Genomic DNA, 18,181 nt, shown 5'->3' with positions numbered 1-18,181 from the left:
CCTTCTTTTCAACCCCTCCCATCAATCCTCCCCCCACCCCCACCACCCTCCTAGAAATATTCAACTCCAGGCCCAATTTCAACTTGCTTTCAATTCCCTCGAGGTATTTTTTACTGAAACTGAAAAACTAAAAGTGGATATTTTTTTTTTTTACATTTTAGTATTTTTTTTCCCGAAGCTTAATTTGATTTTTTCTTTTATTTGGGACTCTCAAACCGATTTTTAAAAACAAATAAACAAAATTAAGAATAAAAAATAGACAAAAAAAAAAAACCCATAAACAAGAAAAAAAATAAAAAAATAAATGCCAGTAAAACAAAAACAATTAAACAGACAAATAAAAATGCATTACAATGAAACAACAAACATTGATACTATACTATTATACACGACAAGAACAGGTATATATATACAGTATACAAACAAACACCTGTACTGTAGTGTATATACCCCCTATGTACAATACAACACGCTTCACTGGGTCAACATAACAATTAACCCAACAGTAGTGTGTAAAAACTACCTTCCAAATCCCTATATTTATTTACCTTTACAAACTTTTATTCACACGCGCACACACACACATATACACATACATACATACATATATATACATACATACATTTGGGCTTCCTCTAATTGCTACTTTTCAGATTTTAGGTACATTCTCAAATCACCTTAAATAACACTGCCTAAAGCCCCTTAAATAAAACTAACTACAACTCTTAAATAACTGCCCATAACCCCTTAAATAACAGCATCTAATACCTTAAAATAACTGCTCCTGATCCCTTAAATAACATATTTCCTTAATAATCTCCTCTGATCCCTTAAAACATCACTTCAGTACCTTTTATGGTCTTACTCCTCGTCTTCATCCAATTATTTCTTATCTCCCTTTATCGGTTATTTATCTATCCTCTGCATCTTTTTTTACTCCTCTCTCTCTCTCTCTCTCTCTCTCTCTCACTTCTGTTTGGTCTGGATCATAAAGACAAACAAACCTCAATGTGGGGGGTAATAATAAGTCTGTCGATCTATCTATCTACTGTATCTATCTATCTGTGTGTGTGTGTGTGTGTGTGTGTGTGTGTGTCAAGTCTCAGGTCTTAACTTGCCGCCATATTGAATATTTCACGAACCCTTTAAAATCCAGGTCCTTCAATTTTTATTATTATTTTCACTTCCGGGATTTTGAGTGACTTTCTAAATTTTGTCTTCATATCATTAAAAGTATAATGCAGGACGTAAACTTTCCCTACTAACCTTTCACAAACTTTCTCCAAGCTCAGGGTAATGTTAACACAGTTATTTTGACTTTTTCTTTCATTACTTTCTAAAAAACTTTATATGTATCCTAATCATCGATATACTTTTATTAACCCAGTTTTTGCTTTCCATTTTTTTAGTCTATCTCCTGTCTATCCATCTATCGTTCTATTAACCCACGTATCCATCCATCTATTAACTCGCCAACCTACCCACTAACACATCTATCCATTCTTCAACCAGCTCACCTACCCATTCATCCATCCATCCATCAACCCATCAATCTACTCATTCATCCATCCATCAACTCCCAACCTCCCCATTCATTCATCCATTAACCAACCTCTTCATCCATTAATCAGACCGCCGGCTTGCCCACCTACCCCCCCCCCCTCAGGTCGGACAGAATGGGCGGCTAGACAAGGAGTGTAATCTATTTAAAAATGCAAAGGTAATTCTTCGTTCGCCAGGTCCGTACCCTAGTCGATGGATTATATATGGTAGCCTAGGCCTATCCAGTCTTTTTTCCTCTTCATTTAGGCCTAGGCGGCTACCAATCAATGGAGGCGTCTCCCTGTCATCCTAGACCTTGGCAAAATTCTCAAAGTTACATGGTCTTCTTGAAAGGAAATTTGGATTGTATTAAAGAAGCTGTCCACTACTACTACTGTACTACTACTACTGCAACAATAAATGCTACTATTACTACTACAATAGCTACTACAGTACTATTATAACACCAACACCAATAACTACTCCTACAAATAACACAACAATTATTACAACTAATACAACAACTACTAAAACTACTGTTACTACAACTACTACAACACCAACAACAACAACTACAATAATCACTACAACACCAACAACAACAACAACTACAATAACCACTACAACACCACCACCAACTACAACAACTACTGTACAGCACCACCTAACTACTACTACCACCACTACTTCCGAGTTAGTCTCATTCATTACCAATATTTGTGTTTAACAGATTAGATAAAGTAAGATAAAGACATTACACATTATTCTTAAAACATTTCCTCTTCCTGACACAATATACACTTGTAGATATGTGTGGTGGTGGGGGTGTGGTCTTGGTTAGGTTAGGTTAATTGCTTTTAAGGTTATACAAACAAGGGGGGGGGGGGTATTTACCTGGCTGGTGTGATGTATGAGGCGTCGCTACAAGAACTCTCCTGGGTGAACTAAAACTGTGTGTGTGTGTGTGTGTGTGTGTGTGTGTGTCAGAGAGATAACTTAAAGGTGATATTCCTGATGATGATGATGAATAAGTAGGTATGACAAATTACCAAAGGGGATAATAATGATGACGGTAATAGGGGAAGATAGAGGAATGAGAGAGGTGAAAGAATGATAATGGAAAGAAGGGTAAAAGAGAAATTAGGAGAGAGGGGGAATAATAATAATATGATGATTAGAAAAGAGAGAGAGAGAGAGAGAGAGAGTGTGTGTGTGGGGTGACAAGTTTCCCAGCCTCCGCCTCTCTCTTCAGATCAATAAACAGCAGGTCACGCAGTACACACACACCCACTACCACGCCCACCCCTGCCCCACGTCTACTACCATGCCCACTCCTGCCCTTCATAATGCCCTACATCTACTATCACACCCACTCCTGCCCCTGATATGCCCCACGCCCACTCTCCTGCTTCCCCACACCCATCTGCTATCCCCCCCAGATAAGTTACAGCCCCTATAACTACACCTTTTCCCTAACGAGGCAATTACAGATTCTTACATAACACCTTCTTAGGGTTACAATTACCCACAACTTTTTACAGTAATTGCACCATCTATTACCCCCCCCCCATATCCTCAAGTGTGCTCACTGTATCGTATATTACAAAACTTTTATTTTTTGGACGTATACACAAGTAAGATTAGTATGTAAATTACAGGCAATTATGTACTGGTTACAGAAATTAGTGTGCTAATTATAATACATACTATAATTATTGAATTCGTGTTAACTACAGCACATACAGTTAACTACAGAATATACAGTTAAAAACAGCTTATACAGTTATCTACATCATATACAGTTAACTACAACATATACAGTTAACTAGATCATCTATTGTATTGTTAACTACAGGTTACACTACTCGAGGATTTTCAAGAAAGTTTTCGGTATAAACGGAATCTTCTCTTAAATTAGGATTTTTTTTAGGTACATTTGAATATTTTATGATCAATTAAAAATATCATAAAGTATTAAATCTCCTCGTGCGAATCTTCAAGTAGGAGAGAGAGAGAGAGAGAGAGAGAGAGAGAGTCCAGCATTTTCGCTAGTAAACAAAAACGTTCCCCGTTACAACAGCAGCATTTTTCAAGCAAATATAACAGCAGCATATTTACGAACAAAACGTGGGGGGGAGGAAGGGAGGGAGAAGGAAGGGGAGGGGAGAAGGATGGAGGAGGAGGAGGGGAAGGAAAAGGAAGGAGGAGGGGAAGGAAGGAAAGAGGGAGGTGGAGGGGGCGCAGGGGGCATCATCCCAAGTCTACACAAGCTTCAGGCGTTACATTCTGACAAAAGACAACATCATGGTGTAGCCTCGTGCCCGCCCTTCCTGACCTGACAAATGGATGTTTATCACGCGGGAGAGATAGTTTATGTGTACCTAGGAAGACTTCGTGTATTTCGTAGAGCCAAAGACTTAAATATTGTGGGCACCAGTATTACGTCGGGTTAATGTTTGGTTAATGTTGTGTTAGGTTAGGTTAATGTTGTGTCAGAGTAGTGTGTTGTGTTAGGTTAATGAGAGTTTGGTTAGATTATGTTGGTTTGTAATTGTCATGGTGGGTTAGGTTGGTAAGCTGTCGGGGTGGGTTAGGTTAGGATGTTAAGCTGTCGGGGTGGGTTAGGTTGGTAAGCTGTCGGGGTGGGTTAGGTTGGTAAGCTGTCGGGGTGGGTTAGGTTAGGATGTTAAGCTGTCGGGGTGGGTTAGGTTGGTAAACTGTCGGGGTGGATTAGATTAGGATGTTAAGCTGTCGGGGTGGGTTAGGTTAGGTCCTGCTCCCTGTTAGTCGAGTCTCACTACAACGTCGACGCCATATTTGTGTGATCAAGACCCGTTGTCACACTCCAGTTAAGGTGAAACTTAACTTGAAAATGCAGGTCCTGTGTGCGTAGCGGAGGTGAGGTGATAGTGCAGCTTCAAGATGGTGGTGGTGCAGGGTGGTGACGCGGTGAGGGTGGTGAGGAAGCGGATGATGAGGGTGATGGTGGTGGTGAGGGGTGTGTTGGTGGTGAGGGTGTTGAGGGAGAGGATGATGAGGGTGATGGTGGTGGTGAGGGGTGAGGGATGTGTTGGTGGTGAGGGATGTGTTGGTGGTGAGGATGATGGTGGTGAGGATGATGGTGGTGAGGATGATGGTGGTTTTGATGGGTGAGTTGGTGTTGGTGGTGAGGGTGGTGTAGATGGTGTAGGGATAATATTGATACACTATACCCAAGTCTTCCGTACGTAAATATGTCGAGTGGCCGACAGAGCACTCGACCGGTCTGATCTTCACGAACCGTAAATTCAGGTATCCATTTACAGCCAGGTAGACTAGGTGTGCCCCGGAGATCAAACCATCGACTCTCATGACAGGATGCGAGCGTTGTGTCGTCTCAGCCATGAACAGGTAAAAGGAAATAATGAGATAAACAGTCTCTCTCTCTCTCTCTCTCTCTCTCTCTCTCACACACCATCATCATAAATACCTCACTAAAGGTACACACTCACACCCACACTTCTTGACTTACCCAACAGGAAATTCCTCCTCGGCGAGTGTGTTCGTGTGTGTGGGGGTGAGGACATCTTGCTGGTCACCTGGCACACGACTCCCACGCACACAACCACAAACCTGACGGGAGGTTCAGTCTACCCCAGTGTATCAGCCACCATCACTCGTGCTTACCTGGTGACAAGTAATAAACATTAATACAATATACAAAAATAATAACAATAATAACAATAACATCAATAAAAATAATAATTATAATTTAAATATTAAGAGTAATAAATTAATAAATTTAATAATAGTAATGGTGGTAATAATAATAATAATAATAATAATAATAATAATAATAATAAACATCAATAATAATAATTTCAATACTACTACTATTAATAATTTCTTATAAACAATATGGTGGAGGAACAACCATGCAGTAAACAAGGCCGGTCAAACAAGCTTCTCAGGGGTAGGACCAAAAAAAACATTAGCCGACCTTGTTGCTCAACATTTCCTACACACACACACCCATTACTGTTAACCACACACCACAATTACCACATCCCCAGCACTTGTCATGTAACAAAACACAGTGCCTTTTGTGCCCCTCTGGATCACATGAAGATTAACTACCCCACTTCATTTCACCTGATAATTAAACACCTTAATTCTACCTGAGGGTTGAGGGGTTGGGTTAATTTAGGTTAGGTTAGTGCTTGGGTACGTTAGGTTAAGTTAGATTAGCGTTAGGGCAGGTTAGGTTAGCGTCGGGTACGTTAGGTTAATGTTAGGTATTGGTTAGTTTAGGTTAGTGGTCACCAGGTGTAATAAGCTAGGGTGCCTGACATATACCTCCGTGTATTACTGGGTCTTAATCAACGCTTAATGGTCAACACTGAGCAAGTCAAACGAGGTGACAAACCATGACGAGTAGTAGTTCCGTTATCGAGGCTGTGACCTTGACCTCGAACCATCCAAACACAGCAGCTGTTAGGGTGAATATTTACCCCACGTCCTTTACTGTACTGTACCTTTGGTCTTTCACTTGTGCCGACATAACGGGGTAAGGCACAAATAATCCACACTGACGACCCCGTTAACGTGATGGAAAAATAACAAAGCCTATCTCAAATATTTGATAACAATAAAACTGATAAACCTCAAGAGTGTATATAAAGATAGACATGTTTATGATGGTCACAGTAACATAGGGAAGAGAGTGGGTGGAATTAGGGCGTGAAGGTGGGCTACTGAGGGCGGCCACTGTGGGAGGGAGTCATGATTGGTATTCACAGCAGTGACTGACGCGGCTCACGTTACCTGCATGACAAAGTGTTTCAGGTGCAGTCTAAACTTTTACTGGAGCAGTGAAGTGGGATATTAAAACAAAAAATCATACTGAAACGGAGCTAAAGCATGGTGGGTACATACTAAAACTACTGATTATTATTATTATTATTATTATTACGAACTCAAATCTCTCTCTCCACCAAGGATGACGAAGAACAGTAAACAGTAGCTAGATAATAATAATAAGAGTGACCAACACGCGTCAAAAACATGTGTCGGGAGTAAGACACAACACCACCACAGAAGTTTAGTTAAGTAACATGATGCAACTTGACTGGACACACCCAGGACTTATAAACACCAAAGAATTATAATGATCAGCACGTGACAACACTGGTGGCTAAACTTGCTAATGAGTGCCAAAATTGGCATGGGGTACTAAGGCACGTGTGTTGGCACCATTTCGAATTGCTGTAAGTTATAGATGGGTAACCTACAGTATATCAAGACCCAAACAAGTGAACCAACATGTACTGTACTGACTGACCAACACGTGGAAACATCAGTGCCTCTATGTGGTACTGAGTGCCACGCTTGGTATGGGGTATCTCGTGTTGGCACTGATTCCAACTACCTGAAGTCACAGATGGTCAGCCTCTTATAATACCAAAACAAGAGTAGCAGCAAGTGGAACCAACACGTGGCAACATCACTGCCTAAACTTGTTGGTGAGTGCCACTTCTGGCTCGGAGGCGGGGGCGGGACACTTACTGGCACTGGGCCAACACCACCACCACCGTCCGCCTAAACTACCAGCAGCAAAATAAACACAATTCTTACAAGGACAAAAGTGAAGCAACACAATAAAGGCTAAATATCATCACTTACTTACATTCCCTTGTTAACTGTTTACCGACACACACACACACACACACACACACACACACACACACACTTTTGTTGCCTCTCTTGCCTTTACTACTTAGATTACTTACATTGACTATTTTTGCCATATTATGAATTTAGTAATAATGTTGAATTATTACTTCATGGTTAGTTGGCCATATATCTCTAATAAACACCTCCATCTCTCCCATTCCGTCTACAGGTGCAGCCAGAAACTCAAGAGGGAGGGAAGGAGAGGGGGGAGAGGGGGAGATGGGCAAGTGAGGAAGAAAGAGAAGGGAGGGTCAAGGGGAGGAGGAGGAATGAGGAGTGGAGAGGGGGAAGGAGAAGGGGTGAAGAAGGCTAGAAGGAGAGGTGAGGAGAAGGAGGGAAGGTGAGGAGGAAGGAGTGAGGAGGAGGAGGCGGGGGGGGGCTCAGTAGTTCACCTGTCTGTCCATCAAGGGCCTTTAATTGGTTCCTCGCCTGGGTTCATATCTCAGGTAGCTCCTATATACACACAATACTGACCAGGTGTTTTGACAATGAAGATTATTATTCATTTTCACTTACAATATTATACACACTTTATTGATGACGAGACGCAAGGGAGGGAGAGTGGCGGTAAATAATAGACGCATAACTATTGTTTCACTTATTTCCTAATGCTGTAAATTTATACACTTTTATTTACTTATCTATTTGTACTTTTATTTAGATATGTAGGTTCGTTTTACTTATATGTATTACTTATAATCCTTTTCTTTTACTTATTCATGTTAGTAACCCATTAGAGGTGTTCATTCATTCATTTATTCTCTGTTTTCATTCAGTTATTCAACCTTTTATTCTCTGTTTTCATTCATTTATTCCACTTTAACCAACTCTCACTGACTTCAACACACAGAATAAATAATAAACCAAGATAAACAACAGACGGCAGAACAACAGATGATAACAACAATAAGTGACTTGATATCTTCTCTATTATTATATTTCCTTCTGTTTTATCATTATTCAAGACTGTCTTTAGGAATATATATTTTTCCTCTATACACATTCCAGGAGTTGCTATACATATTCCAGGAGTTGCTATACATATTCCAGGAGTTGCTATACATATTCCAGGAGTTGCTATACATATTCCAGGAGTTGCTATACATATTCCAGGAGTTGCTATACATATTCCAGGAGTTGCTATACACATTCCAAGAGTTGCCATACACATTCCAGTTGCTATACATATTTCAGGAGTTGGTATATACATTCCAGGAGGAGCTATACACATTTCAAGAGTAACTATGCACATTCCTTGTCTTGTATTCACATTCTTTGTCATCTAAACACATTCCAGAGCAAATTAATTAGACAACTTCACAAAACCAACCCACCCACCCACTGCCACCCTTACACAACCCACCCACCCACTCTTACACAACCCACCCACCCACTCTCACACAATCCACCCACTGCCACCCTTACACAACCCACACACCCACTCTTACACAACCCACGCACCCACTCTCACACAACCCACGCACCCACTCTCACACAACCCACACACCCACTCTTACACAACCCACCCACCCACTCTTACACAACCCACCCACCCACTCATACACAACCCACGCACCCACTCACCCATGACGCGACATAATCTCCTTCCTGGTAAAAATTATAATGAGCGTTGGATGAAGCTGTGAGGCCGGACTTTTAAATATCGCCCACATCTGATAAGCGATGGATGAAGCCGTCACCTAATGTCACTGAAGCCGGATAGCATCTACATTAAGCCGGATAAAGCCACCGACAACCTTTATCAATACGGTACTCAAACGTAAATGAAGCCGGATAAAGCGACCATATTAAAGCCGGATAAAGCCATCATTATCCTCCAGACGGTGTTAAAAAAAATTAAGTGAAGCCAGATAAAGCGGTTATAATGGCGATCATTTACGCAGAATTGATCCCTGGGGTGTGATGCGGGGGCGGAGGATAGCAACGTGATAGGAGAGAGAAGAAGGGATAGGGAGGTGTGAAGAGGAGATAGGCAGGTGTGAAGAGGGGATAGGGAGGTGTGGAGAGGGGATAGGGAGGTGTGAAGAGGGGATAGGGAGGTGTGGAGAGGGGATAGGGAAGTGTGGAGAGGGGATAGGGAGGTGTGAAGAGGGGATAGGGAGATGTGAAGAGGGGATAGGGAAGTGTGGAGAGGGGATAGGGGAGAGAAGAGAGAATAGAGGAGGTGTGAAGAAGTAAATGCGGGCGATAGAGAGGTGATAAATGTGGGGAGGAAAGATAGAGAGAGAAAGAAAATAAAGGATATGTAGATAGAATGAAATAAAGGATAAAGAGAGGGAAACTAAAATAAAAATAAGAAGAGGGGGTGTAAATAGAGACCGATAAAAGAGGGGGAGGAAAGGGGAGATGGAGAAGACATTACTTGGCTATTAAAGAAGAAGTAGATGAGGAGACAGAGGAGAAAGGAGACAGAAAGAGAATATTAATTAAAGTTGAGAGAGAGAATTATTTCCGGGTCACGCTGAGTCCACGACACCCAACTGTGACCTGCAGCAAGTTGAAACACACACACACACACACACAGTCTCATAAACATACACACCCTCTCTGTAAACCCATGTCAGCACACACACATACACACACTAAATCCATATCACAACACACACACAGTAAAACACCATAGGCCTCTTCCCTCTTATGATTCACAACAGTTCACAGTAGACAAAATAATAACAACATTACACTAACCTCAGCCTGTGAACCAAACATTTCCATAATCTATTTTCCCCTCAGCTCTTAACCTTAACTAATTGTTCTATTTTTTCCTCGTCAACACCTTAACACCTTCAAAGTCATGCGTCTAATAGGATGGGAGTGGCAGTGGTGGTTTTTGGCGGAAGTGAGGTCAAAATAACTAAGGACGGCCAAAGACATCTAGGCGCTGTAATTGGCACTACGGACTTCAAGACCGAGTACGTAGCGGGAAAGGTGAATGAGTGGGTTAGCGAAATCCAAGCTCTATCTGAGATTGCTAACACAGAGCCACATGCGGCCTTTGCAGCATTCACCCATGGAGTCAAGCATCGCTGGAACTACCTGATGCGTACCATCCCTGAGATCGGACCCCTCCTCCACCCTCTGGAAGAAGCTATCAGTGTCAAGTTCATTCCCAAACTAGTGAAACACCCTGACTTAACCCCAGCAGAAAGAACACTTCTTGCACTTCCACCAAGACTGGGAGGGATGGGACTAACTAATCCAGAGAAGATTGCTGACACTGAACATCAAAATTCACTTAAGCTCACGGCAGCCCTCACTGACCACATAATAGCCCAGAATGCAACAGGGGAAGTGGACACCAGCGAAGTAAATAAGATCCGTAGGGCCATTACAACAGATCGGCAGCACTGCCAAAATGACATGCTGCAGGTTCCAGAAAATTTGACCAAAAAAGTAGCTATAGCGCAGGAGGTGGGCGCCTCGAACTGGTTAACTACGTTACCGATAAGGGCAAATGGTTTCAGCCTTAACAAACAAGAATTTACAGATGCCATTGCTCTAAGGTACGGTTGGCCAGTGGATGGTTTGCCCTCCCAATGCGTGTGTGGCTCTTCCTATGACGGCGATCACGCCATGGTCTGCAAGAAGGGGGGCTTCATTTGCATGAGGCATGACGAGGTAAGGGATCTCACAGCAAATATGTTGAAGGAAATCTGCCGGGACGTCATGGTAGAACCGACCCTCCTTCCACTGGATGGTGAGATCTTCCAACACAGGACTTCAAACACATCTAACAAAGCCCGTGTGGACGTCAGTGCTCGAAGATTCAGGACGCGGGGACAGCGAGCTTTCTTCGACATCAGGATTTTTTATCCCATGGCCGCATGTCACCGTAACCTAGCTCTCGATGCTGCACATAGGAGGAACGAGAACGACAAGATAAGGGCATATGGGGAGAGAATCCAAAACGTTGATCAAGGCAGCTTCACTCCTCTAGTGTTCACAACCTCTGGTGGGATGGGACCAAGTGCAAGATGTTTCTACGCCAGACTCGCGGAGGTGATCTCCGAACAGAAGCAGCAGCCCAGAAGTTTCGTTACAGCCTGGATGAGATGTCGACTGTCTTTCTCTCTCCTTCGGTCGGCTTTGCTCTGCCTCAGGGGAACGAGAGCTTCTGCCCCAATTCCGACAACTGCTGCAGATATCGACTATGAGGCTACAGTCACTGAATGCCGCATAGATCTGCGGCTCAACTAATTTAACACAGATAGGATAGCTACAAATGTATCAGGATATTTCATATTAAGGTAATTAAATGGTGGCGAAGGTGTGGCTATTGGGGGAGGCTGGAGGCCACGTTGAAAAAAAAAAGTAGTATCGTAGTAGTAGTAGTGGTGATGGTGGTGGTGGTGGCTCCCGTCACTTTCATAGGAGCACGGAAGGCATGTTATTTCCGGGTCAAGCTGGTCAACAAATTAATGTGTTTACTAGCTAGCAGACCCTATTGACCAGCCTTGTCTTCCTCCCTCTCTCTCTCTCGCACCCTTTTCCTTCCCCATTCTCTCTCTCGCACCCCTTTCCCCCCTCTCTCGCACCCCTTTCCCCCCCTATCTCTCTCGCACCCCTTTCCTTCCCTATCCGTCTCTCGCACTCGTTTCCTTCCCTCCTCTCTCGCACCCCCCTCCACCTCTCGCAGAGTCTTTTCATAACAACCTCTTTCTAACCCTATCTCTCATCTATCCCTTATTCTAACCTTTTCAGTCTTTGTTTTCATTAAATCCCCCTTCCTCTACTCTTTGGTATCGACCTATTCTTCCTCCTACCTATTCAATTCCTTCATTTTATTCGCTTTTTAAATCCCCATCTACCTATCCTCACCCTATTACTATCTACCTATCGTCGTACCCTATTACTATTACTATCTACCTATCCCTCGTACCCTATTACTATCTACCTATCCCCTCGTACCCTATTACTATCTACCTATCCCCTCGTACCCTATTACTATCTACCTATCCCCTCGTACCCTATTACTATCTACCTATCCCCTCGTTCCCTATTACTATCTACCTATCCCCTCGTACCCTATTACTATCTACCTATCCCCTCGTACCCTATTACTATCTACCTATCCCCTCGTACCCTATTACTATCTACCTATCCCCTCCTACCCTATTACTATCTACCTATCCCCTCCTACCCTATTACTATCCCCTCCTACCATATAACCCCTAACATTCTCAATCAACCTGTGTCCCCCCCCTCCCTACTAACCATTGAAGCCGCCATAAGCACCTGACCCTTTAAGGAGAGGCTACCCACATAAACCCGAGGAGGAGGTGGGTAGGGGCGTGTCCTTATCCTGGATAACTCTTTCTTTCTTTCTTTCTTTCTTTCTTTCTTTCTTTCTCCATTTTATTGAGATCGCAATAGTGATATGTGTGTGAGAGAGAGAGAGAGAGAGAGAGAGAGAGAGAGAGAGAGAGAGAGAGAGAGAGAGAGAGAGCATCCAGTTACCCTGCAGTCTTAGCCCCGCTTCTAACAACCAACCAACCAAACAAACCATCATCTGTTTACATCGTCAATTAACAGGAGATATTCCCCAGGTGAGATAACATGAAGGCGTACCTCCCCACCCGACCTGGAGTTAACCCGGAGTTGGTCTCTGGGGCCCTTACTCTAACCTCCTCTCACCCCCTCCACCACAACGCTGCTACAGGGTGTGTTGAGGGTCAGGTTGCCAGGGAGTTTATTTATATAATCCATCAAGAACAGCAACACCTGCTTCACAAATATTAAAGAAACAAAAACTAATTTATCTCCAATGTATTAAGTTGCGATATTTTATGTCTAAATATATATTTTTGTTTTCTTTATAATTTCTAATCCACTATGAAATAGTACGAGGATAATATATTACTGATTTTTTTTATGTCGCTATGGTAATAATTCTCTTGTAGTGAGGATAATAAGTAGTCCCCTTGAGCATTAATAATCAAGACAACATAATCACAGTAACACACAACAGAATCCGTGACTCCTCCCAAACCTGCGTATAGTTAGTGACCACCGCACCCACGCACCTAACGGATAGACGAAGATAAGAACATAACACCTAATTAGATACCGTACGTCAACTTCCCTCGCACTATATCTGGGAGGAATTATCTTAAAATTTTAACCTAAAGTCAAGAAATTACGAGAAAAAAATGAACTTGCCTAAAGTGCAAGTGTGTATTAAGATTCTTTAGTTCACCTCAAGTGTACTGACCATTACATAATATTAAAAAACGGTGAAGAAATATTGTTTACACGGGAAATTTAACTTGAATCCTCTGGTAAAGGTTAGGGTGAACTTTACGGTCTTATTTTACATAATTTTTCATCGGATATTTATTCATATATACTAACGAAAATGCGGCTAAAATTCGTCTTTCAAAACGTGGGGTTCGTGTGGTGAATCTAACTTTTTTTTTTCGTATATTTAGTGTTTTTCGTTCCACTCCCAACGGACTAAAATTGTATGCGGTAAACCAAACATTCTGTCAAACACTCCATCAAAAATGAATCAACTTTACGACCAAGGAGCAAAATGAATCTTTGTCTATTCGTTTGATTTTCACAGTGATCGATATTTCCAGGCAATGCGAGAACGACGTAACTATTATCATTACTGTGTTATTATTAAAAAATCCTATATCAGGGTCTTCCTTAAACTACACAACTTGTTAATCAGTATATATAAAACAGCCACATTGACCCTCATAATGTTCGTGAGTATAAGACAGAGCTTTAATCCTCCCTATACTTACTTCACTAGTCATCAATCGCCTTACTTCATCCTCACGTTCCTCCTTTCATGTACCTTCACTTCCTCTCTTCTATAGCCAATCCTTCATCCTCTCTCCTATTTTAAGTGACAACCTCCATCCTAACACACGTCATTTACTATCATGCCACCCATTTAAACTTAACATTTTACCTCCACCATTCCTCACACTTTTTGTTAAGAGAATTCCCTGCCTTCTCATGCCTTGTCGTCCACGTACAATTTAAGACTCCTTAATATGTAGGGGGACCAACCCACCCTTTTATTACTTTGCTAAATTATGCATCTCCATCTTCCTTTTGCCAGGGTGCAGCCTATGAGGTAAGCCGAGAACGATGTCACTCGCCAAGCTATACAGACCTTCAGATGGCCTGTCTCTCCATCACCAAGTTTAAAAAAAAAAACATCAACGCAATTCGGATGGCTCACAAGAATACACATAGCTTGAGTCACGTGATACGATGTCTGACGACTGCAATAGGCTTTATTGAGTTAAGTTTGGTTTAATTATTTACAGCACCAGTCCCGTTTGGCTCGTCATGCTGCGTGCACCAGGGCTTAGGCCGAAGACATTATGGCATTCCCTTATGCCGTAGGCGTATACAGTACTAAATTTGTCCAAATGGAAAACCTGATATTACAGCTTCGCTGAGATTACCATTGACAGGTTATTTAGGAGTATATCAGGCCTGCCTGCTTAAGATGTTTGAAACTGTCTCAGTACCAACCAGAACATGAAACCGATACGAATGAATCTAAACGTTCGAAGTAACAGCCTCAAGTTCATACATCTGAAGCAGGCAGTGCAGCAATAGCTGACTGGGAGAGTTAACGAACTTTTGGGTGAGACTGTACTATACCATGTGTGTATACCACTACTATCACTATCTACTATTTATTATATACATAAACGACATAGATATCGGCATACACAGCAACATAAGTAAATTTGCTGATGACACTAAAATAGGACGTGTTATTAAATCTGACGAGGACTCCGCAAAACTACAGGAAGATCTAAAAAAAATTTTCGAATGGCCTGAAAAATGGCAGATGAAATTCAACGTGGACAAATGTAAAGTACTCAGTATAGGAGATGTAAACAGGAAAACCAGATACCAGATGATCAACGATGCCATAGAGAAATCCGACTGCGAGAGAGATTTAGGAGTAATGATAAGTAGGAACCTTAAGCCAAGTAAACAATGTGTTTTTGCTAATAAAGTACTTGGGTCCATACAAAGGAGTGTTAGTTACAAGACTAGCGAGGTCATCCTAAAACTGTATCTTGCGCTTGTGAGACCACACCTGGATTACGCAGTTCAGTTCTGGTCACCGTATTACAGAATGGATATATAATCCTTGGAAAGAATTCAGAGGAGAATGACAAGACTAATCCCGGGCATTAGGAACCTTGAGTATAGAGACAGGTTAAAGCATCTTAATTTGCACTCCCTCGAGAGACGTAGAGTGAGGGGCGACCTGATAAAGGTGTATAAATGGAAGTCAGGGCTAAACAAAGGGGACATTACAAAGGTACTCAAACTATCCAACCAGGAGCGAGCTCGTAACAATGGTTTTAAATTAGACAAATTTAGATTTAGGTGCGAAATAGGTAAACACTGGTTTGGAAACAGTGTAGTGGATGAATGGAACAAGTTACCAAATATCATCATTAACTCGAATATGCTGAATAGCTTCAAACATAGGTTGGATGCTTATATGAGCAATAGGGGTTGGGTGTAAACGGGACTGCCCAGTATGGGCCAATAGGCCAGCTGCAGTTTCCTCCATTTTTATGTTCTTACGTGTACCGCTACTAGAATCATGTGTACCGCTATTAGAATCATGTGTACCGCTATTAGAATCATGTGTACCGCTACTAGAATCACGCGTACCGCGACTAGAATCATGTGTACCGCTACTAGAATCATGCGTACCGCTACTAGAATCATGTGTACCGCTATTAGAATCATGTGTACCGCTATTAGAATCATGTGTACCGCTACTAGAATCACGCGTACCACTACTAAAATCATGCGTACCGCTACTAGAATCATGCGTACCACTACAAGAATCATGTGTACCACTACTAAAATCATGCGTACATGTGTACCACTACTAGAATCATGTGTACCACTACTAGAATCATGTGTACCACTACTAGAATCATGTGTACCACTACTAGAATCATGTGTACCACTACTAGAATCATGTGTACCGCTACTAGAATCATGTGTACCGCTACTAGAATCATGTGTACCACTACTAGAATCATGTGTACCACTACTAGAATCATGTGTACCACTAGAATCATAGAATCATGTATACCACTACTAGATTCATGTGTACCGCTACTAGAATCATGTGTACCACTACTAGAATCATGTGTACCGCTACTAGAATCATGTGTACCACTACTAGAATCATGTGTACCACTACTAGAATCATGTGTACCACTACTAGAATCTTGTGTACCACTGCTAGAATCATGTGTACCACTACTAGAATCATGTGTACCGCTTCTAGAATCATGTGTACCATTACTAGAATCATGTGTACCACTACTAGGACCCTAGAATGTACATCAAAACCACCATTATATGTACATTCACTACCACCAACACCCCCCGCTGGTAGAATCTAATAGCCATCAGTTCCACAAAGGTATTTAACATTAACCTCGGAGTCGGGCCGCCCTAACCTGCCTCACCATAGGGTCCCATATACTGCCATTATAACAAGTTTCACCCTGGATTGTGACACCATCAGTCACCATTACCTGACAACTCATCGCTAGTTCACTTCACTCTCAGTTTTAATAGAAGAGAGTGAAGGTAATTACTGGCTGTCGTGAGTAAAATGGTGATCATATGGCATCAACAAGTTCTCTCCCCTTTCAAGAGCTGTTTCTGGAGGTGAGGTGAGCCATCTTCTCCCACTTGGTTCTCTCAGTGAGGGGCCCCTTTACTCCCTCCCTTCATCTGCCCCCCCTACACACACAAATTTTTCATTTATTGCTATAATACTAGAGTTTTTTTTTACAGATATGTGAAGCAACGAGTGAGTTATTAATGTACAAATTAAATACGTGACGATAACATGTACAAAACGCGGTATCGATAAAAGAGGAGAATTGTAGCATCCAGTTGTTAAAGGAGGGAGCGTCACCCACCAGACCGCACCCACAACACCACTCAACTTTTCCAACTTTTATTCAGCTTTCCCGCAATAGCGTTTCTGTTCTATCGCGCAAACCATAATAGCTGAGTGTTATTTGGGGAGGAGTTTTATTCATTGACCAGCACATACACAGTCAACCATCGGAAACAGCAGGATCGACTCGGATACGAGCAAGACCTGACAACATTCGATTACCGCGCCCTCCCTTGGTGCGTCGTGGGTGAGGCGCGCGCCAAGAACAAAAACATTCAAACATTTTCCTCTTATTCTGGCCTAAAATGTTGTTTATACTCACCATGTACAGGAGGTTGAAGATCATTACAAGGAACTTCAGGAACGTATAACAACAGACCCCCATGGTTGTGGATTTTGTAGGGTTTAATCCAACAAAAGGTCAGAACTCGGAGCGCACGTCTACTCGTCACGACTACTACCTCAAGACTAAATGGTCGACGAGTCCCGGTCTCGCGGAGTCGGACGACGACCAGGAATCGAGGATTCGTAAGGAAAATGGCTACGTTGGCCTCGAGCCAATATATCGCTCCTAGACAAGCTGAGCTGTCTCGTGGTTGAGATTGATAACGGTACTATTTAATATCACTTTAAAAGATAAAACTACAAAAGTCACTTATACAGGGGCAGTTAAATGAGCGCTTCTCTGTCCTCCCACAGTGTAACAACATTATTGTATGTGTTATAATGTAGATATTTTCGGTCGAATTTAATGCTACAAATACATTTACAATAAATAAGTATAAAGGATTTGATTATTATTTCATATTATGGTGAATACCCAGTGGTGTTACAGCATTTACATGAGTCACTGATTGAAAATAAATAGAAAACGTGATCGTACGTCTGGCAATAGGGGTAACTATGGTTAACAACTTACTGGAAGTAACTCAACCCTTCCTAATATTACTCTTAGTTAGGGTCATTGTCCCCAAGACGCAA

General features: G+C 42.1%; 1 protein-coding gene across 1 annotated transcript in view; it reads right to left on the bottom strand.

Moving 5' to 3' along the window:
- LOC121860745 (tetraspanin-1-like) overlaps nt 1-17,682 on the bottom strand; it is a 112,739-nt gene extending 95,057 nt beyond the window's left edge. Inside the window, exon 1 of the mRNA XM_042358080.1 lies at nt 17,523-17,682. Within this exon, the coding sequence (XP_042214014.1) occupies nt 17,523-17,585 (63 nt within the window). The 5' untranslated portion in view covers nt 17,586-17,682. The remainder of the gene's footprint in view (nt 1-17,522) is intronic.
- Between the last annotated feature and the right edge of the window lie 499 nt (nt 17,683-18,181).

The sequence above is a fragment of the Homarus americanus genome, unplaced genomic scaffold, assembly GCF_018991925.1.
Source record: "Homarus americanus isolate GMGI-L3 unplaced genomic scaffold, GMGI_Hamer_2.0 scaffold23617, whole genome shotgun sequence".
NCBI classification, from domain to species: Eukaryota; Metazoa; Arthropoda; class Malacostraca; order Decapoda; family Nephropidae; genus Homarus; species Homarus americanus.
The sequence above is the reverse complement of the archived record's forward strand: the minus strand, read 5'-3'. Positions and strand labels throughout refer to the sequence as shown.